The following is a 19,535-nucleotide window of genomic DNA, read 5'->3' as shown; positions in this document are numbered from 1 at the left end:
GATGTCAACAGCTCAAGCTTTAGAGTTACCCTTGGACTCTTGGTTGCTTCTCTGACTAATCCCCTCTTTACCCGGACACTGACGTTTGTCCGCCTGTCCGTCCATCTGAGATTTTCGTTAGTGCAATATCTCAAGAACGAGTGCTTGAATGTTTATCGGATTTATATGGGATTATCGTTTTAACCAGAAGATTTCGATTTTAGAATGGATCCAAAAAGGGTCAAGGTCAAATGCCTGAAAAAGTTTTTCTTCAACAGCTTCCTTACAGTTGAAGTCTATTTAAAAAATATTTCAAGTGTACACATTTAGTAAAAAGAAGGACTGGACATCCCTTGGGCCGAGTCACGGGTTAATAAGGGATTTTACTGGCGCTCTGTGGAAACCCTGACTGATATTTTTCCAGAACATCCAATCCTGGAATTATTTTGACAGCTCCATTGTCTTTTCAAAGCTGCTGCTCCTTAAAAATTGACCAGTGCTGAGATGAGAGTCATCAGTGAGCGACGTCTCCGGTTTTGCTCTTGATGGACGAAAGATGAAGAGCAGCTCTCGGCTGTGTTGTGTCAGCACCAGGGATGCTCCGGGTTCTGCTGATCGTGTCTGCACGAGGGTCTGCACTGCAGAGGCTTTTCAGGCCAGAGTAATGGAGCATGAGCGAAGCTGATGGGTTTATACAAGAGGATTCTTGCATTTCAATCAATGGCTGCAGCAAAGTAATCAATCACAGTGACCAAATTTGTGTGTAAATATGAATTTATTTGTGAAAATAAAGTGCATCTCTCTGATTAGATCTACACTCAAGGTGACTGCACAGATTACATTAGTGTACATGCCCCCCTCCAACCTCCCACCCCCACTCACATACACACACTATCACGCTCAGAGGCAATACTACGGTGTGTGTGTGTGTGTGCGCTGTGCCAGCTGCAGCGAGTGGATGAGCTCCTGCAGGCATGCATGGATCTACAGACGGATAAAAGACAGCAGACTAATACATCTGCCCTGAGGTAAGTAAGTGTGTGTGTGTATGTGTGTGTGTGTGTGTGTGTGTGTGTGTGTGTCTGAGAGTGTATTCTAGTGTATGATTCACTGACATCATGAAGTGAGTGTGTAGTGCGTCTCAGTGCTCAGATCATTGTGTATGAGGGAACACGGTGTGTGAAGGTTTTGGTGAGCGTGCACTCGTTCAGAACAATATGGCCTCCTTCACTGTTCTGTAATCTCTGTAACGTTCCCTGGACTTCTAATCGATCCTGATTCGTATTGATTGCCAAGATCAGTGTGAGAACCTGCTCACGCTGTTCTACCTGACAGGCTGCTTAGTATTATTCTTTCCGTTCCTCAGGAACGGACCAGAATTTCTTTCTTTCGGAAATCAAAACACACTGGCCATGAATTATTGACGAGCTCTGAGCGTCATCGCTTTCGCACTCCTCCATCATGCCTCGTTTGCCATTCTTTCCCTCTCGTTCTCCTCTCTGACATAGATCTGCTCTCTCTCTCTCTCTGTTTCCATCCATCCATCTTCCAGTAGCTTCTATATCTCTTTACCATCATTCGTAGCTTGTTTAGCTTGTTATAGTGTAACTTTTAAATGCAGTGTCTCAATCCATCTTTTTAAAATAAATAAAAATTCAAAAACTTGCCCTTATCGAGTATTTCCGCTTGTTTGATCCATCTATCCTCCATTACTTTCTGAGCCCATTTAGAGCTTGGACGATTCTTGATAAAATACGGTTCGAGACTTAGAAACGATCTTGTAACTGTATGTAAAGAATAAAATGCATCAGGTTGTGCTGTTTTTGGAAAATAATCAGCGATGAAGCAGAGTTACTACCACCAATGCATAGTTGATTCTTTTCCTAAAACGACGTGTCACCTTTAACCCTCTTGCACCACAGCGATTTGTCTGCACTTTTTAATTAATCGACGAACACATTGTGCTTTTTTTTTTTTTATCCACTTATAGCTACACTTAACGTTCCACAAAGCAAGTTCTCATGTACATTATATGTTATACGTTTTCCCCCCTCCCCACTCTCGAAGTTAATAAGACAAGTAGCTGTCTTCTGAGAATTTCTTCTGTGCATGACAAGGTGTTAATCTTATGATCTTGATTCTGCCCTGTTCTGTATAATTTATATCTTTTTCTCACCACTCCTCTGCGAACACGCTTACTTTAGGACAGGATGGAGTTCGTGTGGAGGGCGAGGTTCTCTGTTCTGCTTTTGCACACCTTTACCTGGGGCTGGACAGGTGAGGAACCAAAAGGTCTAGGGTAGTTTTAGCTGACGTAATATTTAACATTGTTATTTCACAAACGTTTTTTGTAACGGATGTTACGAATTTTCTACAACTCGAAGTTTCTCCTAGTTATTTACCGTCACTCTTGTAAAATCATATTTAATATTTTGTCATATTTCCTTGTTGATTTTCTTGACTTCTGTTGTTCCACTGAGTCAGAGTCACTCGACGTGTTGGAGGAACTTGCGGAGGTAGATAAATTGAGACTTTTGTCCACTTTTATTTCTAAACTCCTACGTTAGCGCAGCAAGTCAGGATAGCAGGTGGATAAAAAAAGAGACTAAAATAGAATGTACACTCTTCAGTTTGACCTGCAGTAACCTTTCAAAATTTCCGTTTTCATAGTTATTGGTAATATTAATTGGTCAAACTCTCGCGTATTTTGCAATCCTGACACGCTGCTTTAGCGTAGGAGTTCAGCAGTAAAAATAAATGAACAGATTTCTCTGTCCGTCTACCTCCACTAGTTCCTCCATAACACTGAAAGAATTCTGACTCAGCGGAACACCCGAAGTCAGCATAAAAGTATGCCAAAACATTTACAGAATATGGATTTGCAAGTCCTAAGATATAGTTGCGGAACATTCACACAACGGTTGTTTGCTGAAAAAGTTTCTAAACACTTTTAAATGGTTTAAATGGTAACATTGTTCATTTACTTAATCAAGCAGGACCGGGATGAATCATTACTAACTTCATCAATATATTTATTATCAAACACTAATACAGAATATTGTATATAATATGAAGACTACAATGAAAAAACGATCAGAGTCACAAAACTGTATTTTTTGGAGTTGTGCATCCACGGCTGTTGAGTGAGCATTGAAGAATGATCTCACAGATGTACTTGGATGATAGAAAGATCAGGGTCAGAGAATTTTCCATTTAAAATAAAGCCATGCTATGGAAAAATGATCAGAGTCCAGTCACATGACCAAAATCAGCCAATAGGCTTTGAGTAATGGCGAATGCCCAGCTGAGTGAATTTCATTGTTAACTTACTGTCAAATTTCTTCAACATATCTCTTTAGTAATTGCTGTAATATTAATATAATAATATCAACAATTAATAATTAATAAATATTAATATGAAAATCAATAATTAATAATATTCCAGTTGAGATTGATGTATCATGTCTGTGAGTTTTCAGTATTTAAGTGATGTTGATGATGCTCAGTTGAATAAATTAGTATAAGTTCATCACTGTATTACTGTGAATACCCACGAAAGAAAGATCAGAGTCCGCGCATGCTTCAATTAACACAATGTAAACAATAATGGCTGATAACTTTTGGTGTCTTCATAAAGACTGTGAATGGGTCTAGTGAACATATCATCAAGATTTTCTCTCTTCTCAGCTATTCTGACATAAGAAGGTTGTGAACTTTTCAATTCAATTTCTGGAATTCAAGCACAATGTGACTCTGATTGTTTTATCATTGGTGCCTTCATATATATATATATATATATATATATATATATATAGGCCATGCACGAGCACTTGACCCCGCCCCCAAGATTGATGGACGCCAACATTCCGAGGTCACTGTGCAAGAAAACATCACTCGTAATTTCAGTTGCCAATCAGAGGGCTGGATTCCACAAGCCCCTCCCCTGCTCTCCTGGTACCTCAATGGTGAGAGACAGAGTGAGGTTTCAGGTAGCCGTGGGCCGGGGCGCCTGGTCATGACGTCGCCGAATGACAAGGGAATGATGAAGTACAGTGCAGAGCGAAACAGCACGTTCACTCTCCGGCCGAGGAAGTGGGATCGTGAGCTGGTGTGTGCCGCATCCAACCCGCATGGTGGAGAGAGCTACAATGCCACTGTTGTCCTTAACGTTCAGTGTGAGTAATGAAAAATACACACATCTGACATATGATCATCGAATTAAAGGATTATTAGAGCAGAAAGGGTGAATGTTACTGACCGTGGACAGCAGGTAGAAGACACATGACTTAATTACGCAAAGTAGCTAGCCTAGTTATGGATACTAGTGTATAGAGGTTGACCAACCGATCGATCGGTTTTGCCGATTAATCAGCACTGATAACCTTTTTCCGGAACTATCAGTTAACTGCAAAGATCCACACCAATAGTTTTGCCCGGTTGCGTTTGTTGCGGGAGCAGCTGAGAAGGGTCCGGCTTAGAATGGTCCGCTCTAGGGCGGCCTCTAGATGTGAAATAAAAACTTTCACTGAAAAATTTTGTTGTGTTATTTGAAGTTTTTTTTTTTTTTTTTTTTTTTTTTTAAATTCATTTTGGATGTCTCTATTTTTATTTGTTATTTGGAGTGTTACTTTTTGGTTCAGTTTGGATGTAAATCTTTTATTTACTTTCATATTTATGAGTAGTTAATATATATTTATATTTATATATTTATTTTATTTTTAAAAAGTACAGTACATTTTTCATGGTACAGTTAGTAGTGTTCATTTTTGTAATAAAGTTCAGCAGTATTTTACTTTGAGTGTTATGTTTTCATTCGGTATCAATTTTAAAAACTATCGGTTAATTAATCGGTTATCCGCTGGTACCACCCGACTTAGTTATCGGTATCGGTAAAATCCACTATCAATCAACCTCTACTAGTGGAAACCCAGTTCAGATTAGTAAAGCCCAATTCTTGAAAATAGAAGAGGCCAATTCTGAAACTTAGCACAAAGACCAATTCAGGAAGCTAATGTACACCAATTCTTTAAAATTGTAAGGTCCAGTTCAAGAAAATAATGGCACCCAACTATTGAAATGATAGAAACCAGCTAATGTAGAACTGGTCTTATCTTGCTTTTTACCTGATCTCTGATCAAAATTCTAACAAATTCACATAATAAATTGTGAAAGGGAGATTTAATTGGATTCAAAAGTTTAACTTATGGTTAAAAATCTACAAGTGCTAACCCTTGCCCTGACATAAACCATTCCTGCATGCATATAACTTAATAATCTATTTATGGGACATCTGCAATCTTGTTTGGGTTTCACAAGAGGTTGGTTTAGGAAGTGTAATAAATAGTTAAAAAAAAAAAGTTTAAGAATATCCCAAAAATATCTCGCTCACAGTTCAGCCGGAGATTCTGCGAGTCAACGCCCACTACAGTGAGACCTCTGACCCCGGGATCTCCTTGGTGCTCTTTGCACTGGTTCGCTCCAACCCCCCCGCCACCATCACGTGGGTGGATCAGTCCGGCCAGCTGGTGGCCAACACCTCCGACTTCCTCATCCTGGACTCGCGGAGCTACCCGTGGCTGGCCAATCACAGTCTGCAGGTCATGTTGAGCAGCCTATCAGGAAACGTCTCGCTCAATGCCAACAACAGCCTCGGCGCTGCCCACACCAACCTGACACTCACAGGTACTCAATGTAGATTTTGAGTCGGGTTATCCTAATCAGTTAATGAATTAATTTCACAAATTGCCAAATTTAATTAGATCCACAATTAGATTAGAGAGAATCAAACTGATCATCAATTTTTTCCCCCAATGTAATGTAGTTGTGCAAAATGACCATATTTGGTCAAGTGACCATGTTAAATACCCCCCCGCCACCCCATTTTATCCAGTTTATTAATAGTAATATATATTTTTACTAAATGTCCTAACACAGCACCAGTGCTTCTTGTATTTTAAAAAAAATGAATATAATTAAAGTTGTCAAAATATACTAATACTAAGATGTAATGGTCGAAATTAGCCAAAAAAAAAAAATTGTCCTTTGCAGGTCCCTTTACTTTTTGTACTTATTTTTTCCCAGAATTCCTGCAGTCTCGAGTAGAAGTGCCGGTGCTAGGGATTGTCACGGGTGGTGTTGCGGGCTTCGTCACACTCCTCATCCTCACTCTGATGGTGCTCTGTCTTCTGCATAAGGGCAAAACCAAAATCATTGGTACGCATTGGTTGGTGAGCATTAGCAACTAGGAAATTTACTCCAAAAATTCAAATAATTATGGAATACAATAAGTCCTTTATTTTTGCTTTCCTGTTCCTGGTTTTTCTTCCAGAGGAACCAGTCGCAGTTCCCATGACCCAAGAATGGTATGTAAATGCATCACTGTGTGTGTGTGTGTGTGTGTGTGTGTGTGTGAGATTGTTTTTTTGCACAACATTCACAATTTGTCTTTCTTATCAGTAACAGATCAGACAATATACCAGTGAACAGCCACGTGTATCTGCCACGTGAGAACATGTCGCTGCCCTCCAACGTGCCGCTCAACGAACACAGCGCTCTCTGTAAAGGCAAGACTACACTGAATCAAATAGGCAAATGAATCAATTACACAGCTGAACTGATCAGCTTATTAACCATAATGAATAAAAGAAAATGAGTCAAGAATCAAATCTGTATCGAGTTAAACATTAATATGAAATGAATCAGCACTGCTAATAATCCTAATAGGAATTGCATTAAATCTGTAAATTGAATCACTGAGTCAAATCTGTGAATGAATCTGTTACACAGTAATATAGTCTATAAACTGAATCTATTAAATCTGCAATGGCAAGACTGCAGTGAATCACCACTGAATCAATCCCATGAATGAATCAAATATCCATGAGATCCTACATCCACATTCATCTTTTATTCAGTGACATCATTTAAAAAAAAGGTTTTGTATTTTATATTTCTGTTGTTACACACAACACTAATCATCTTACCTTTTTCTTTGTTTGTTTGTTTTTTTTGTTTTTTTGTGTTTTTTTCTTTGAATGTTTGTTTGTTATTGTCTTTTGTTTCCCCCTTTCCTTTGGTTTTGGCTGTGGTTGTTTTGTTGGGGTTGTTGGGTGTGGTGTTATAATGTGTAAAATGCAAATTTCCAATAAAAATTCTATGATCAAATTTTTTTTTTTTACAAAATCAGAGTTAAAACATCACTGAATTAAAAAAAAAAATCTTTAAAATAGGCTGTGTATTTAATTGGACAATTCTAGTTTTAATCAGACATCAGATCACGGTGTATCGTTTGCCGTGTTTTCAGGACGGCTTCCGAACTCCAAACAGAACACTTTAACACGGAAGACTAAAGAGGAGGAGGAGGAAGAGGACCTCTCGTTGGCCTACGCCGCCAGAGGTCAGAGGTCACGGCATCTGAAAGTGTGTGTTTGAAGTCTACTTAGAGACGTGTACACGTTTTTAAATAAATGCAAAGTCTGTCAAGTCTGCTCCTTTCACAATGAAGGGTTTTTGTTTTTCTCCTTTTAGGTTTCGCCAGATACCCCATGGTCGGTTACATCTACAAAGTAAACAGCACAAGCAGCGAAGAGATCTGGCTTTGACTGTATTTCTCAACACACACACATTACACACATCACACACTCATCCCACGATGAACTTGCCCTTGTTAGATTTTAATATAAAAAAAATTAAATAAATTTAGTATAGCAACCTTGATTTAATTTCATATAGCTTTTATATTATATAAACGATTACCTATAACTATATCTGTAATTGATAATATAATGTATACACACAATATTATATATATTCGAATAAAAAATTTAATATTGTAATTTAATATCGAATTATAAATTATGTAATTAATTTTCCTCCAAAATGTCCAAACAAGTCCTTTAAAATAAAACAAACATATAAATTAATAAATCTACATTTTACCCATGCTAGGTATTCAGATTTTAAAATGGCTGCTGCAAACATAGACAGTTAGAGTTCTTATAATGAATGAAAGTATTAATTACAGAAATGACGCCTTTAAAAGCTTTTCTTAAAGCTCTTAGGAAAGCTTAGAAAAAACATTGATATTGGGTTGTATGTTTATTATATTGTGAGCTTATCATATGACCTCATTCCACCTCTCTCTCTCTCTCTCAAAAAAAAGAGATCTGAACAGTATTTCAATGCTGAAGAAATTAAATGAAAATGATATCAAAGTGTATAGAATTAATACAAGTTTAATTGAACATCATATCCAGGTATAGGATCTTTAATAATAAAGAGATTGCTGTCGAAGAGTCATTACTCAGAATTCTGTGCTGCTATGTGGAATGCTCCATGGTCTTTGTGTAATCGAAGAGAATGTTAAATAAATTCTAATAATATAATGATGAAAGTTATATTTGTAATGATAAGACTACACCTCAGAGGTTACTTATGTATTTGTATATTTACATGTATATTTTCTGCATGTACATATAAGGAATGTACTCTGTGTATATATATATATATAAGTATACTACATGTCAAGAGTTATTTATTAAAGGTAAGATGGAGAGATTCGGTTCTTTCCATCCAGCAGGAGGTGCTATGATTCGAGACTTGAGTGGTGTGTATATATTTTTTCTTTTCACACACAACCACATATTCATAACATCACAGAATCTTCACTGAACCAAATAAATCAGATATCAAATCAGTGGTGGAGATAAAGCGAATCAATATTGTAACTGATTCACATAAGAAACCAATGAAATGTATGAAGGTAAAATCATCACTGAATCATACTGTGTATGAATCAGATACAGAGTGGAACCTGGACGATTTAACAAAATGAACACTCGTTATGAACCTAAAGTACAGGCACAATTGTAGCAAGTATCAGTAAAGGCACACCTGTAGCAAATTTCATTATATGAAATCTTTATATTAAATGCGCATAAGAAGATTACACTGAATCATCACTGAATCATATTTGTTACTGAATCAAACTCCAAACAGGAAAGAAATTATATCTCATAATAAATCACTAAATATGAACTTAATATTACATCTGCATGTCAAGATTGTACTGTCAAATTTGTCAAATGATTCAATATGAATATGAGAATTCAAAGTAAAAAAGAATCAGTAAGATTTATGAACCAAATCATCACTGCATGAAATAATAAATCAGACATACAGTTGAACTTGAACATGAACATGAAATGATTCAGTACTGCTTATGAACCGGAGCTGTAGTTTTGAGATCAGTTCCTCTAATTCTAAAACCGTTTCCTCATATGTAGATTAAAACATTTTATAAAGAGAATTTTTTTTTCTTCAGGGGTCTTCTAGTGAAGATGTAACAGTCATGGTACTGATGTAATAAAGCAACAATTGTGAAGTTTTTCTTATTATATTAAATTTCATGAATTTTCAAACATTAGCTGAGATAGTTAACTTATTATAATCTTAAAAAGACTTTTCATTCAAATCTTAAAAGGAGTCATCCATGAACTATTACAGCTATTACAATTAGTGAACTTTAAAGTAGCAAACATACAGGAACATAATCTTAAAAGTGATGAAGATAAAAGTTGCAAATTAAATGAAATGTATAGCATATAATTTATAATGTTGAAATGTATAGCATATGATATAAAATGGTGCTTAAATGTAGAAAATATATTAGTGAACTTAAAAGAAAAGAGTAGCGAAATTAACTTGTGAGCTTAAAATTCAATTTAAAAAAATGCATAATTTTAAAAGTACAGTGTGAGTGTAACGTGTATTTACTGTAAAACATTTCAGAAGCAGTAACCTTAAAATATGTACCAAATATAGTGAACTTAATCATGCACTATAACTCAATCATGCACTATAGTATAATAAACTTGTGTTCTTACAGTGAACTTGATAATATGATAATATAATTAATGATAATGTTAATATAATTATAAAAGTAGTATAAGAAGGTAGAAGTCACAAATAAATTTACCGTAATATGTTAAGATAGCCTTTACAGTCGTAAAAGTAGTAACTTAAAGTAGAAAATGTAAAAATATCTCAGAATGGTCAACTTAAAAGTGTTTTAAAAGCATTTTTAAACACTTACAATGTTTGTTTTAAAACTCGGAGTAAATGTATGATTTTGAAAGTAACAACGTTTTAAACTAGTAAAACATTGGAACTATGTTAAGTATGTAAGTGTGTTGCCTCTGAAAGGCTTTATTGGGAGCTGTCTGTGAACATCCTTGTAAATGTTTGTTTGTTTACAAAAAAAGATGTGTTTTAAGTATATTTATAATAAAACATCTAGTTAAGTACATTATATAGTGAAATTAGAAAATCCATCCATCCATCCATCTTCTACTGCTTACTCCTTCTTCAGGGACCCTGAAAGTAGTGACCTTGAAGTATTACACTGCAAATCATGACATCTTAGCAAATGAAAATATCTCCTAGTAAAATGTATCTAGTATTTCTATTTCCTATTACATGATTACAATAAACCAAATATATGATTATTAAACCTATTTCTGGACTTTCATTTCAAGCTTGAAATATTTGGGTTTTAGTGTCAAATAATTTCTCATTTCAAGAACTTTTTTTCTAGAAAGAAACCAAATGATCTGCCAATGGAATTAGAACATATTTAACCTTGAAATAAGTAAAATCGTCTAAAAACAGGCGGAATAATCCCATAATAAGAGATTTAAACACATTTCCCATATTCCCAAGATAATTTCACTTTCACAATGTATCACTGTGTGCAATGCAAATAAATGAAGAACTAATGTAACTTAAAATTAGCAAATATAGCAAATTTAAAAGTAGAAAATATATATCATGAACTTCAAAGTAGTGAAATTAAGAAAGACAAATGGATTTGTATTAAAACTAGTGAATGTAAAATGGATTTTTCTTTTATATTTTAATAGTAGTAAGTTGTACATATGTATGGTAAGTACATATGCAAGTGTGTTGCCTCTGAAATGGTTTATTGGGAATTTTCTCTGAAAATATTTGTAATATATAGTCTTTAAGTGTGTGTGTGTGGGAGTGTATTTTGTGGGAGACACAGGTGCCTTTCTGTGGTGTACGGTTGAAATACAGGAAGTTGTTTGTGGGATCCCTGCTGCTCTGAATTGAGAGTATAACATAGAAATGAGTTCTTGTAAGCTGACAACTACCACAGGCTACAAAAGCAGTGTTTAACTTTCTAGCATGAAATTCATCTAGACTTCATGTTGTAGACATTTTTAATTGAAATTAAATCTAGCTGTAATAAATTATAAATAATTCTTTGGATAAACAGCAAAGTATTATTATTAAATATATAACATTACGTTTTCTAGTGTCAAGTGTCATATGCTTTGTTTAATAAATTGAAATTTATTTGAAATTTAATTACTATAGTTGAGTTATAATAAACCTCAAAATTACTTCACTGCTGTTTATTTCATATTTTAACTTAACTTTATCATTAAATTTGAGTGTAATGGCCAAAAGTGACTCAAACCTGGAACTCTTTTTGCGTTAAAAGTTAGTGTGTCATTTATCTGCCATGCTTTTAGATGTATATTCAATTTAGTGCGACATGAGAGAACCAAGTCCACACACACACACACACACACTTCCTCTGTGTGTAGGAAGCGCCCAAGTTAGAGAGAGAGAGAGAGAGAGAGAGAGAGAGAGAAAGAAAGAAAGACTTACAGTGAAGAAGAGTGTGTATTTGGGGTAAGGACATTTTTATAGTTTAGATGTTTTGATTTTGGTCAAAACAGGTGTTTCTTTTTATTTGTAATTTATGGTACACACAACGTTAATAAAGTACATCTATAGATTAATGTTATCTTCCCATTTACAGAATGGTATTATTTTGAAAACCTAATTTCAGTAGTCTGGTTATAGTGTTAAGGAATGTTGCAGTAGGTTAAACTTTACAGGTAAAATATGGAATTTAAAGTGGAATCTATATATTGCATCATTATAGAATAACATTATCTTACATTTAGAAAGGCTTTTGTTATGTAGTTATAAATCGTAGTTAATTTCAGTAGGTTTTAATAGTTTAATAGTAGTGTTGTGTATTAATCGCCTTATCAGTCAGATTTACTGTAAAAGCAGTTATTTGTGGTGTTCAATGTTAGAAAGAAGCACAACATTAAAGTTAAAATGGCGGAACGTAACAAGACAAATGGCTACGCTGGTTTCTAGATCGTCCTCCATTTTGGATCGCGCAACTAACTATCCTACCAAACACACACACACACACACACTCATACTATTGCCTGCTGAACTGTAATGTTGATGTACATGAAGCAAGTCTTTTGCTTTTCAGCTATAAAGTCAGAAATCTGAACAAGATGAAGTGGAGAAGTTTGTTGTTTCTTTTTACCTGCTTGCTGATGCAGAAATTGGTCTGTAAGTAGGAGTGTTTTTGTGCTTTACTTTGAGGTTTAACATGAAAATGTGTAATTTTACAAAACATACAATACAAGCTAAATGAATTGAAATCGTAAGTAAATAACCTTATAATGATATAGATTTGTATGAAGGAATGCACAACTTATTTTTAATTCTCAGGTTTATAATGCATACCTTTACCAAACTTGAGAACAATTTAAAAACATGTATATGAATTTGGATTTTATTCAAAGTGACATCCTGGCCAGTAACCATAATTATTATAATTTTAATAATGAATAATAATAATTATTATTAAAGTGCTTGATTGGGATTTTTGGTCATTGTTATTCATGAATTCTGTCTTTAGTTTATTTATACCATAGATATGATGTAAATAAGGGAACATAGGTCCTAAATAAAGAATTTTTAAATGTACACGTAGATAAATTAACAGTATGTATTACTTTTTATTTCACTATTTTGTATACCATTATAAATTCAAGATTTTTTCTACTATTTTATTTGTTTAACATCAGTGAAAATAAGTTTGTAGGGAGAATATAGGTTCACTTTATTACAATAAGCTAAATTACTGACATTTTCTAATTCAAATTTAAGGTTGCAATGCATTTTTGATCAATTCTACTTTATAGTTAAAACATGACACCTTTGATCGGATGAATACTTGAATGAATAAATATGATAAGTAACTAAGGAATAAGTTTGAGAAATGAAGTGGCAATGTTAATCCTTTACATTACTTTGTAACTGATGAGAAACTTTAGCAGTTAGAATGATGTGTAATTTTGCACAGTTTGTTTAGCAGTTTGTGTTAATATTTTACACATTAATCGTTATTACCTAACTGAATTAATGTTAGTTTGCATGTTTATTTACATCTCAAAGTCTGACAGTGTGTCGGATACTTTCATGAACATGTTCAGTCTTTAATATGACCTTGGATTTGGTGTAAAGAAAATGATAAATAAATAGAACAATCTAATAAGATGTAAACATTTAAAAAAAAAAAATGTGTAAGGAAAAACGGACAAGTTGACTTCTATGACTTTTATTTCATCCGGTGTTGATAAGTGCACAAGTAAATGTAATTAGTTAATTAGTACTAATTAAGTACATTAAGAAATTACAACACAGTATGTTCATTGTGGTATATTGTGTTAGTGTAGATTCAGGAAAGCTAAAGAAATGCTATTCAACAATGTTAAATAACATATCACTGTATAACTTTACAACATTTAATTTAACATCTATTTTAAAATATATATAATAATCAAATATTTTAGTAGCATGATCATTAGTAAACTTATTGGTATTTTAGTTTCAGGGCAAATACAGAACGTTAACAATGAAGTAATCTATAAAGAACTAAATACACACAATATATTGTATTAACAAGGCAACGTAAAGGAGCAAAGTTAAAAAAAAAAAGTTGTTCCTTTTCACAGGTTATAAAGTTATTTGCACCAAATCAAAATGCAAATATTGGACTTAAATGTAGTAAATATAAGAAAACATCATCGTATTTATGACTTATATACTTATTACTTTTACATATAAAGTACTTAAATTTGATCAAATTAGCTATTTAAGTAAAAAAATAAGGTATAAAAAAGGTATATATTTCTCATATTACATTTTAAATGGTACTGTGTTAGGGTGAATCATGACACCATCTTTTTTTTTTTTCTTGTTTTTTTTCTTTTCTTTTTTTTTTCCCAGCCGGCCAAGAAAAAACAGCAGTATTTACTCTGAAGCAGAAATTGAATGACTTTGAATTCTCATGCAAGAACGGCAAATGGCAAATACCAGCTGATGATACAGGTGTGCTCAAGTTATACTACAAAGATGAAGATTCTGGAGATTATCAGTGTGAGGATACGAGTACTGAGGGCAAATTTTCAAAAATTACAGTTAAATTCAGAAGTGAGTGCTCCAATTTCAATTCTACAACATTGTAAAAACGTGCAAATGATGCTTAATAAATGTGATGTGTGTTCAGTTTACAAAATACAAAGCTAATTTTGCACATGATGCACATTAAAGAGGAAAAATATCTTGTATTAATGTTGGCTTTCTATTTGCAAAAAAATGACACAACACCTAATTTAAAATTTCATGTGTGTGTTTATATACCAAGTGTATATACAGTACATTACACTTCCATGTTATTATATTATACACCCATACAGAGTCATGTGCAAAAATTTGTGTCCACTACCACAAATGCTCCTGACACATTATATTAATTAAGTCAGGAGTAAATACACTGTGTGTCATGCTGTTCTAGGAAACTAATCAACAACGGAGAGGTGTGACGAAGCAGATGAGTCACTGTTATGACCTCAAAGTTGATTATTTTCCTGTAACAGCATGTCTTGGGTGTTTTATTGCCCTTATGCCACAACAATTTGCCAGCTATAAACAGTCGTTCTGTCACTTTCACTTTCTCTTAATACAAGGCTTGGGAGTACACCCAGTCTTTCAGAACCTTTACAGATATTTGGCAATTTTTAATTTTTTCCCCCTGTAGCTTGTGACAACTGTATTGAGCTGGACACACCTGCCTTGACTGCCATCATCGTGGGGAACATTTTGGCCACCTTTCTCATCGCCTTTGCTGTTTATAGCATTACAGCGCAGCCCAAAGGCAAAAACTTCTCTGGCAACAAAGGTCAGTCATGTTTAATAAGGAGAAACCCCCAACAGTGAGAGCTCTCCTTAGAGAAATCTTATGTTCATGAACATTTATAAGGACTCAAAGACATGAAAAAATTCCCTTCAACATTTCTGAGTAGTTGACTGCACTTGATTTGTTGATTTGTGCATTATGACCTAAAATCCTCTCATAACTCCGGACAAGTTAACTAGCTGGCCTGCCTGAGTAGGTTATGAATCTGAATAAATCTAATCCTGAATAAATCTAATCCTAATCTAAATCCTGTCAGGTTAGCCCATGTTTGTTAGCTGGCTAGCATTAGCAGTAAAGATTATGGACATTGTGAATGTGAATATGTCTTAAAAATCCTCTCAGAAATCCTGTCAGGTTAGCTCATGCTAGCGAGCTAGTTAGTGTTAGAAGTACACATTATGAATATTTCTGAATATGACCTAGATTCATTTAAAAAATCTTGTCAGATTTGTTTAATTTTTTTTATTTTTAGCTAATAATCAACATTTATTAATATGCTCCCAGAAATTCTCCTAGAGACCCAATCAGATTAGGTCCTGTTAGCTAGCTGAGTAATTAAAAAAACATTTACGAATATGATATAAAATCCTCTCAGAAATTTTGTCAAGTTAGCTCACATGAGCTTACTGGCTAGCAGTAGCTAAATAAATGATAAACACAAGAAAATGTTATAAATCCTCTCAGAATCCAGTAAGGTTAGCTCCTGTTAGCAAGCTGTGAAATTTATAATCATTTACAAATATTTCCTAAAATCCTCTCAGAAACCGGGTTAGTTCTTGTTAGTTTACCGGCTAGGATTAGCAAAGAAAATTATAAACCTGAGAGAAGTTTATAAATCCTCTCAGAAATCCAGTAAAAGTAACTGTTGTTAGCTAGTTTTCTAACAAAATCTAGACGAATACTTGAATATTTCTGAATATATAATGATATATTCTTCCTTCTGATTAAACAATTCGTAAACAAATAGATTTCTTTGTTACACTTTATTACTGTCACACTGATTGATGTGTGAAATGGCTGTAAGTGGCAGTAAATGTTTTATAGGAGTTGTGTGATGGTTGATTCATTTGCTTTTCTCTGTCTAAGTGACCCTCTGTTATGTTTTCTAGCATCAGATAAAGTGAATCTAATCACCAACGGAGATAGAGACACGTATCAGGTATGGAACAATAGTAATGTGACTGATGTTTCAATCTGTTGCAATTTTGGGCAAATCCCAAACGCTAACTTATTAGAATTCATTGGGAGTGCATCTATATTCCCAGGGTCCTATGTTCCCCACATAAGGAACACATGACAAAGGGACCTATGTTTCCCAGTTCCCAGGGTCCTCTGTGGCTTGATACTGTGTCACAAAAAGACATGAAGAAGATCTCATAACTAGGCATTGTAGTCTAATCAGTAGTCAGATAAAATCTTGCTTGATAAACAGATTCAGATAATTAAGAGATTAGCGCTCCACACACATCAACATACTGCTAACGCCTGAAAAAGGACACAGAGACGCTAAATGCCTCTCTATCCAAACATCAAAGATAACCATAATTATCTTTATTACTTTACACTTTATTTTACTGCGGGTTCTTACAACTTATAGCGCTATCGACATTCCTGTAAACGCCGGTTAAAAAACGTTAGCATGTGGAACAGACGTAACCTTTCTACCTCTCTTTTCTCTCCAGCAACTGAATCCAGGTCAGAATTCCGAGTACAGCAGGCTGGAAGTCAGACATAAATGATCATCGTCATAATCATCATCACTTTCATATGACGCCATCTTCAAATTCAGATTTGACTCAACTGGTCACGGGAACCCCAACGTCTGTTCGTACAAAAAATACATTTTATTATACCTATGGGTACTTTTGTTTTTTTAAAACGTTTGTCTTTCAGTATCATAGTTAAGCAGTAGCCCTGATGAATATTGTTAATGCTGGGTAATAATTAATGAATTTCATAAATTTATAATCATACATAAGGCTAGAAACGCTGAAATTTATTATAAATTATGAAGAAATTACAGAGGTATTTTAATATTAAAGTCATTCTAAATGTATGAACGTTACTTGTATATGGATGTTCGGCACAGTTTGAGTTAACGTCATAAACTAGTGTAGCAAGCCTAACTGGAATTAACTGCGTTGACTGTCCTTGATCACGTTTGACGGATCGAATAAAAGCGATCAGTTTTTCTCTGAAAGTTTCTGTGCTGTTTCCTTATCTGTTGTTCACTTAGGTGAAGTCGAAGGTCAGTTTTCGCAAAGAAATCGTCTTGTTTAGCTCGCTGCTTTGCTGATTTTACTATTAGAGGCTATTAGATATATTATATTAGTTATAATCTTTAAAATTTGCCTTCTTGTGATTAGCCTGAATTATGTAAGTAATCAAACTGTTACTGTTATCACCATGACGTTGATTATTTCCCTATAACAGCACATCCCAAACTGTTTTATCGCACTTATACCACAGCAATTTGCCAACAATTGCAATTTTGCTGATGACGTGGCGGGAAACGTAAGTTCTTCCATTAACGTTAAACGAACATCCCCTTACTGAAAAACTTAAGCTTAGATTATATGAAACGTCCACCATACAAGTCTGTATGAATTAGTTGTTACTACAGAAGATATGCAGTGGTCACTATATTCAGAGGTGGTCACAATTAATCACCTGGCCCATCAGAATCCAGAATTCGCTGTGTTTTACAGATAGCAAAATCTAAAAATAAATAAATAAATAAATAAAGATCAGACTTTTACTAAAACTAGACAGGAATTTTATATGAGGGTAAAAAAATCAGCATTAATTGTGCTCAAATCATCAAAAATACTCATCGGTTTGCGTACACGAGAAATCAATTGCATGTTTAGGTGGTAAGCAAGGTGAAGTCGTTTAATAACCATTTATTAAAATGTTTTGTATTTAAAATGGATTCAAGTACATTTAGCAAAGTGGCCAAGGGAAGAAAGAGCCGAGTCGACCTACAGAAGCGGCAAAGCCGAACATTCAAAATAACATTTGAGAAGTGGCTAAGAACAGAATAATCTAAGTATTAAGAAATGGCCATGGAATGACTTCCACATGTAAGCAGACTTAGTAAAGCAAAGCAAAGGTCGTTAAAGAAGTGGGCAGGTAAAGAACAGTCGTAGGCATGGAGAAGAATTATCTGTGTATACATAGCGCGGTTGTTTTTATCTTCCCGTCCTTAATTATGTTTCCTTCCTTCTGAATGGAGCGGTAGCATAGAATTAGCAATGCACCTAAAAACTGTGTGCTGTTACACCCATTTTATTTCAATAATTAATTCTGAATTCCAGACTTTTGTAAAATTCATGCTGAGAATTTTATCGCCCTCGATCAAGTTTATATTTTATTTTTATGTAGGAGTGCTAACCTCAGTACCATTAAATGGTAAACGGTGGCTAGCAATCTTAAACTACAAATCAACTTACAAGTACTATTTCATAACCTGGCAGTTTGGCGAGCTAGTTTAGTTGAGTTGATCAGGTAACTTGAGAATCGCCTGTTTTATTCTTTCTAACTATTATTTTTAACATATGTCCTCAAAGTGTTAAGATTTTTTTCCTCTGTATTTGATACTGTTCCTGTAATTGCTTTTATAGATCAAGATGAAACTATGTTGGTTGTTGAAAAAGATCAGCAAACGTGCAAATTTGTAATATAATACAGCGACCTGAGATTGAATGGATTCGATTGCAATTATTGTACATATGAAAAAAGATGAAAGCTAACGTTTGAAAGGTTATCGTTTCTTTTTGTGACGCTTGTAAATCTAATAAAGTAGAAAAAGAACATGTCTTCTCAGCTCTTTACTCAGTAAACGCTGTGGGTTTCTGATCCAAAACATGGAGTTATTATTATGTATTAAAATATATTCAGAATAATAATCTATTAACATATTATTTTCAGAACCATTTTGTATTTTTGTAGTTATATTTATTAATTTGTTGACTTAAAAGCAAAAGTAGACCATGCTAGAAAACGTTCGTTTAAAAATTGCTCGTGATGATTTGACATATTTTGCTACTGTATATACTGTACAATTAAACTTTGTTTTAAAAAATTAAACAACATTAACGAACAGTGAGTGCATTATGGTGTTTTATAGCGACGATGCTAATCTTCAGCACTTAATGTGCTGTGGTTTTCCTTTATGAACCAGAAGCGTGCACACAAGCTAAGCTACTGTGATGTTTCAACGTTTGACACACTCACAATTCACATACACGGCGTGTAACATCCTGTGTGTGTACGCGCGTGTGTGTGTATGTGTGCGTGTGCGTGTGTTGTGTGTATGTGTGAGAAAGACCCACAATCAGCCTAACACCTACACCTAGCACCCTCCCCCCCTCATTATCTATGGTGCACCACACATGGTGATTCTGATCATTAAAAAAAGAACTGTACTCCATATTTAGAACATTTGGAGATAAAC

The 19,535-nt window shown here is 34.4% G+C and overlaps 2 protein-coding genes across 3 annotated transcripts; both read left to right on the top strand.

Annotated features, from left to right (window-relative positions):
- The first annotated feature begins 1,609 nt into the window (after positions 1–1,609).
- LOC128621874 (transmembrane protein 25) lies at positions 1,610–7,664 on the top strand. Its single transcript, XM_053647896.1, has 8 exons — positions 1,610–2,256; positions 3,795–4,154; positions 5,371–5,661; positions 6,061–6,192; positions 6,308–6,341; positions 6,436–6,570; positions 7,326–7,375; positions 7,507–7,664. Exons 1-8 carry the CDS (start codon positions 2,190–2,192, stop codon positions 7,578–7,580), a joined length of 1,143 nt encoding a protein of 380 aa, XP_053503871.1. The 5' UTR covers positions 1,610–2,189; the 3' UTR covers positions 7,581–7,664.
- Positions 7,665–11,591: 3,927 nt separating this feature from the next.
- Positions 11,592–19,181, top strand: LOC128621659 (T-cell surface glycoprotein CD3 gamma chain). Of its 2 annotated transcripts, XM_053647593.1 has the most exons (6): positions 11,592–11,697; positions 12,302–12,384; positions 14,110–14,313; positions 14,921–15,061; positions 16,189–16,238; positions 16,762–19,181. In XM_053647593.1, the coding sequence occupies exons 2-6, from the start codon at positions 12,327–12,329 to the stop codon at positions 16,816–16,818; spliced, it is 510 nt and encodes a 169-aa protein (XP_053503568.1). In that variant the 5' UTR covers positions 11,592–11,697; positions 12,302–12,326; the 3' UTR covers positions 16,819–19,181. The 2 variants fall into 2 exon arrangements, with proteins under 2 accessions (XP_053503568.1, XP_053503570.1); XM_053647595.1 differs by lacking the exon at positions 11,592–11,697 and having other exon boundaries at positions 11,739–12,384.
- The last annotated feature ends 354 nt before the right edge of the window (positions 19,182–19,535 follow it).

The sequence above is a fragment of the Ictalurus furcatus genome, chromosome 17 (genome assembly GCF_023375685.1).
Source record: "Ictalurus furcatus strain D&B chromosome 17, Billie_1.0, whole genome shotgun sequence".
In the NCBI taxonomy this organism is placed as follows: Eukaryota; Metazoa; Chordata; class Actinopteri; order Siluriformes; family Ictaluridae; genus Ictalurus; species Ictalurus furcatus.
Note: the sequence above shows the minus strand (reverse complement) of the source record. Positions and strands in the feature narration are given on the sequence as shown.